This window comes from Calidris pugnax, unplaced genomic scaffold, assembly GCF_001431845.1.
Source record: "Calidris pugnax isolate Ruff unplaced genomic scaffold, ASM143184v1 scaffold63, whole genome shotgun sequence".
In the NCBI taxonomy this organism is placed as follows: Eukaryota; Metazoa; Chordata; class Aves; order Charadriiformes; family Scolopacidae; genus Calidris; species Calidris pugnax.
This window is the reverse complement of record NW_015090852.1, coordinates 6,785,196-6,791,280: the sequence shown is the minus strand read 5'-3', so window position 1 is coordinate 6,791,280 and position 6,085 is coordinate 6,785,196. Positions and strand designations below refer to the sequence as shown.

Below are 6,085 nucleotides of genomic sequence, written 5' to 3'. Positions count from 1 at the left end.
AAAAAAAAAAAAAAAAAAAAAAAGTGTTACATGGATGACAACTTCAGTATTCTTAAAAAAAAAAAAAGGTGAAAATTTTGCAAGTAATAATAACACATGCTATAAAAATCACCTAGCAAGCGATATGTACTGTATATTAAAGGAATTAACTTCTGATAGAGTTAATGGAACTCCTGCTAAGGGAGCTTAAAATGTTCCTGAGCTAAAGAGCCAACTGTATGAAATATACTTGTTTTAAAATGGAAAAGAGAGTGAGCAAAAAGAAGGATGAGAGCATAAAAGACAGCAATGAAATTGATTGATTGGGAAGAAAGGGAGATGAGAAATATGAGATCCTTTCATCCTCTCAAGCTTCCTCATGAAAGGGCGTAGCACCAGCAAAATAAATGCTTTTCAGATGTCATCAAGTTGTTTTCTGTCTTAAAAAAAGATGAGAAGAACAGGGACATAGGTCTTCCCTTTTGCATGAGTTTGCTTATCCTACTGGATGAAGCTGAAGAATTTCACCAGGAAAACTCTTCACTGAGCCTCTTTTGCTTGGGTCCAGCTATGTTTCATCTCCAAACCAGTTTTTTTTCTTCAATATCATGTGATCAGAAAAAGGAACACAGGGTACAATATCTGATGGGTATCAACATTAAGTAGTGGCAAAAATCGGGACATTACTCAATCACTCCTGGCTTCCATATTGCACATTATTTATGCCTTTTTGAATAATAAATAATTTTTCATACATTATAGTCAACAACCTGAGTGAAATTTTGCGCAAGCCACTTACCAGCTCACTTTCAGTTATTGCAGGACTCCAGCTGGCATAACTAAATCTAACAGAAAGTTCAATATTGAAAGTTCAAATGTTCAGATTTTTTCACCTGAAATAGCAAAACACTATGAAATGATCCAAAGAGGGCCAGTTCCTGCCCTTTTAGAGACAAAGATGGAATAATTGTTCTTGGGAACAAGACTGGCTTATAGAAGCTGTCCTCAGAAGTCCTCAGGGCCCAGGCATTTTCATATATTTTCTACTAAAATAAAGTTAATAGAAGAATTACCTTTACACTCTGGTGCTGATGGAAACCATCCAAAGTAATAGCACTGAGTAGAGGCAGGTCCCACTCTTACGTAATTGTTTGCACAGGTAAATTTCACAACATCTCCATTGCAGTATTTACCTTTCCTGGGATGAAAATGTCCATAGGGCAATGTCAGCCTGTCACATTCTATTGCTACAAAGACAAAATATTTTAACATGTAGTGTACAGTCTACAAAAAGTACATGAAATACTACTGATTAGAACAAAACCAAAGAAAGTCTTAAAGAAAAAAGCTTCACAAATTGTATACAGAGGTACACTGATTAGCAAACACAACAATATTCACCAAGACACTGGGGTGCTGGACTCCATTCACCATTTATGCCACACCTTGAGGTACCAGTTGGCATATTATTTGCAGTTTGATATCCCTCCAAACATGCATACTCAATTGTATCTTCAGGCATGAATATAGCTTTATTTGCATGGTAATTCAAAATCTTCGAAATCTTCCAAATCTTCAAATGTGTTATACATGATCCTGTAGAATGAAACAAAGTTAGTATATTTTGTGATCCAGAAAAAACTGCCCTTTGGAAGCATCATTTCTGTAGGTGCTTTAGTGTGTACCAGTCTACTGAACTGCTCAGTATATCTGAAACATTAAAAATTCTGCATTGCCAGAATATGAATGTAGACTATCACATGTAGCATATTCACATAATATCTACTGCATTAATCTTCAGAAATATGTGTCTAGAAGTAATATCTAGCATAAATATTTCTTCCTTTGATTCAATTCCCTTCCCCTACTACATATTATCATTAGAGGTGTCATAGCAAACAGTGTCTACTCCTGTTCCCCATGGTCATTTATGAGGGGGTCAGAAAAAAAGCTGCAAAATCCTAGGCAAAGGCAGTCTGAAATAAAAGGACAAGATAAAATACCAGCTAAAGGTGGTCAGTATTAAGAGCCTCAGTATCATAATACCAGAAGATTAAGTCTCTTCTTTTACTGTCCTACATCCCTGTTCAGGAGAGGAAGGAACTAATTGGAGAAAGGCAACAACAGTATGGAGGCACTTTCAGGAAAAAGCACTCTGGTGTTTTTCACAAATGTACATTTTAGCACCAGGGCAGAGATACGCATACTGCTTTTTATGCATAGTAATAATATGTTTCCAAATAATGAATTCCATTTTTCTCTAGTTTGGTCACATTTAAATAAAGTTCTTGGCAGAATCTCTTGGTTCACAGGTATTTCTTCATAAGCCATCCCTGACATATGCAAGGCAGGAGAAATGGGAGTGAACTTGCCCTCTATGTCAATGACCAGCTGGAATGCATGGAGCCCTGCCTGGGGATGGGGATGAGGAGCCAACTGAGAGTTTATGGGTCAGGATTAAAGGGGGGGCAATGTGTACTCGCAGCCTAGAGAGCCAACTGCGTCCTGGGCTGCATCAAAAGAAGTGTGGCCAGCCAGTGGAGGAAAGTGATTCTACCCCTCTGCTCTGCTCTAGTTAGACCCCACTGGGAGTACTGCATTCAGCTTTGGAGTCCTCAGCACAAGAAGAACATGGACTTGTTGGAGCGAGTCCAGTGGAGGGCTGTAAAGATGATTAGAGAGCTGGAGCACCTCTCCTATGAAGACAGACTGAGAGAGTTGGGGTTGTTCAGCCTGAAGAAGAGGAGGCTCCGGGAAGACCTTATAGTGGTCTTCCAGTACTTAAAGGGCATCTACAGAAAAGATGGACAATAACTCATTATCAGGGAATGTAGTGATAGGATGAAGGGAAATGGTTTTAAACTGAAAGAGGGTAGATTTAGATTAGATATTTGGAAGAAATTCTTTACTGTGAGGATGGTGAGACACTGGAACGGGTTGCCTGGAGAAGCTGCAGATGCCCAATCCAGGGAAGTATTCAAGGTCAGATTGAATGGGGCTTTGAGCAACCTAGTCTAATGGAAAGTGTCCCTGCTCACGGCAGGGGAGTTGGAACTAGATGATCTTTAAGGTCCCTTCCAACTCTAACCATTCTATGAGTTTATGAAATTTGGGTACCTGTACCTTGTATCAGGTAAGAATCACTGGAGAGGTCAGTGATCACCATCTACTTCGTGCTACAGAGGTCCAAAAAGATAGCTCACCTAGAAGACAACAGATATTTTCCCTGCTTACTCACTTCCTTTATGTTTTCTCTCTTTATTTCTTGGAGCCCCAGAAAGTTTAATCTCTGCAGGATCAGTCCTCTATTTAAGTCTCCCTCTGCCCAGTAAGAAAACTCTATCAATCTAGATGACAAAAATTTGAGTATATAGGACATCATGTCTGTGCCAGTGACAATGATAGGGAGCTCTAAGCCTTTATGCTACTCACTGATGCACTTTGGAGGCGGAGTCCAGCCATTCTTTCGACACTGCACCTCTCCTGTTTCTTGTCCTTCTGGAGTTACAAAGCCAGTATAACATGTATAGGTGATCTTTTCCTGTAAACGAAACGTTTTCCTTCCCGAGGTGAAAAAACCATTGTCAAGTCGGATATTTTGGCATTTTTCTGAAAGAGAGAGACAGAAATTCCAAGTTAAACACTGCTAAACTACGTGCTTGTGTTACCCTGAAGGAGGAAAAATGAAAAAGCAGTAGGATTTAGAACATTTTTAAGAGCACATGGTATTTTGCTTCTGCATCAAACTCTCTTTCTGGGGGACAACTGGAAAGTGAAGAGTCAAAGTTCACAGTTACCAACTCATGCAGTACAAACAGTAATGGACTCAGCTTCCAAAACTGTATGTCGTCATCTGGTCTTCACTAGAAATGAAATTCATGTTGGGCATGCTCTGCACTATGCAGGCATAAAGAGGACTTTCTGTCTGTGCTGCAAGGGGACACTCTTCTACCAAAGAGAAATCATTCAGAGTGCACATACTGCAGGACTTTGTAGCAATGGACCCCTTCTTGTGCATTAAAACACAAGTGCAGACAGACCCAATGCTGTAACTCATTTCACATCACTTGCAATACATTGTTTAAGCCAGTCTATATGGGTGGAAATCAGTCATCTTGGTTGGATGTTATGGTCTTATATTCTGAAAGAAAACTTTCGTTGTACATTAAATTTTTTACTAATAGATTATTCTGAGAAGGACTTTCTTCATTTTAAGGAATTAAAACAAATATTAATATTTGCGCATCAGAGAGTCAAGTAAATAAAAAATATGAAAAAAAAAACTTTGATGAACATTGGATGTATTTGAGAATGTATTTGAATGTTGTGAGCAGAGTTAATGATACTTTAGTGCAACAGCTTCAAAAGCTTAAATTTCACATCAATTTTTTTTGTATTAAGATGCCATGACTGCCTAACAGTAGGAATTACAAAAATTTTATTTTGCTTGCTAATTGCTACTTCAAAATCTCAGTAGGTGGCAGTCCAAAACATTCTATGGTCGGCATCTCTATCACGGTGGAATTGTTTCCTAAAAACCAATTTTTACAGTCCATGAAAAGTCAGGTTGAATTATTTCTTTTGTCCATATGAAATCATTATCTAAAGTATTTAAAGTTCCTGTGAGACATTCTAGCAATTTCAGGCTTGGTGCAAGTCAATAACAAAAGCTGGAAACACATTTAAGAGAGGTAACCTTCTTATTGTTCCTCCCTTCTAGTATGATGCCAACTGGCAAGAGAAACAGGGATCAGGTGGTATAGTGAGAGACTGAAATGAGACAAGAAATTACAGATAGGCTGTGCAAGGGAAATGACTACTATTTATTATATTACTGCACAGCTATATTTTAACAAGATTTCACTAGGGAAGACAAAGAGACCATGACTCCTATCCCAGAACTTACATTCTAGGAGATCTGAATGAGCCATGTGTGGACAATTTAAAGGGTTGCATTCTGCACATTTGTATAGTGACTGACCTCAGCAGCATTCAAGGCCATGAGAGCTGCATGTGCCAGCTGAAAGAATCACAGCATTATGTTTCAGTTGTAGAGCCCCTAGACTTAGAGTTACTAAGCAGAGTATTAATGTAGGTGATATGACAATGAATTTACTGGTTTTATCTAGAAACCTCAAAAAAATGCAAGCACACTCACTATTACGGACACATGTTGGAGTAGGTGACCAGCCATCCTTTGTGCATGTGACTTCTTCATCTTCCTGTTCAGTATGAAAGTCATCCATGCATCTATATTTAAGTTTTTCGCCTTCTATATAAAGATCTTGTTTAAGTAAGAAATAACCATTTTCCGGATGTTCAACATAGCATATTTCTAAAGAAGGAAGGTAAATGCATTTAACCACAGTAATTTGTACAGAAAGAACTAAGGTAAATTAATTCTTAGGAAGACAGTTACCAAAAAAGGGTCTCCTAGCACATTTCTGTAGTCTTCTATCCCAAAAAGACATTTGTGTTCAAACCTGAATGAAAGCATGTTTTGTTTCACTGCCCTAAAAATCAATGAACCACATGAACAGGAGTGCAAGTCACTACATAAAGTGCCACGAAGTAGTCTAGTAAACAATATTGCATACCTTGCACTCATAAGCAAAGCTAGCTAACTTCAGTGCATCTAGCATCATGTATACCAGCTCTGGTTTGGTCTGCTATGTCTCCAAAATGTTGATATTTGCCCCGAGTGATTTTCAGCATTTGCCTCCAGGAGATTTTATCCCTTTTGTGCAAATGTATCAGCCTCTCAAACCAGCTCTAGGGATTTTTGCAACAGCTAAGCATTCTGGCTGTACAGAGTCCTGTGCCCCTAAGAACCCAGACACAAGGAAGATGGCTGATGAAATGCTATAGCTGCATTACTTGAGTAACTGGTCTTTTCCTCCGGGGAAAACTCCACTCAGGGCAACAGGGAAAGATCCACCTCCAAGCCCTCCAAGTTCCTTTCCTACCAAGTAGGTAGAAACTTTTCTGTGACTGAAGATGTGCATTAGGAGAGAAGGCTGCAGCTTGCTACTTTAAATCTATTTTCTATAGTTCAATCATTAAGTCAATGTATCTGGATCTCTTGCTGATACCATGCTCGCTTTCA

General features: G+C 38.8%; 1 protein-coding gene across 1 annotated transcript in view; it reads right to left on the bottom strand.

Annotated features, from left to right (window-relative positions):
- Nucleotides 1-6,085, bottom strand: part of CFH (complement factor H) — a 35,354-nt gene that overhangs the window by 14,534 nt on the left and 14,735 nt on the right. The window contains exons 9-12 of the mRNA XM_014943567.1: nucleotides 5,138-5,314; nucleotides 3,412-3,588; nucleotides 1,381-1,575; nucleotides 1,053-1,226 (exon numbers count right to left, since the gene is read on the bottom strand). Of these exons, the coding sequence (XP_014799053.1) occupies nucleotides 1,053-1,226; nucleotides 1,381-1,575; nucleotides 3,412-3,588; nucleotides 5,138-5,314 (723 nt within the window). The remainder of the gene's footprint in view (nucleotides 1-1,052; nucleotides 1,227-1,380; nucleotides 1,576-3,411; nucleotides 3,589-5,137; nucleotides 5,315-6,085) is intronic.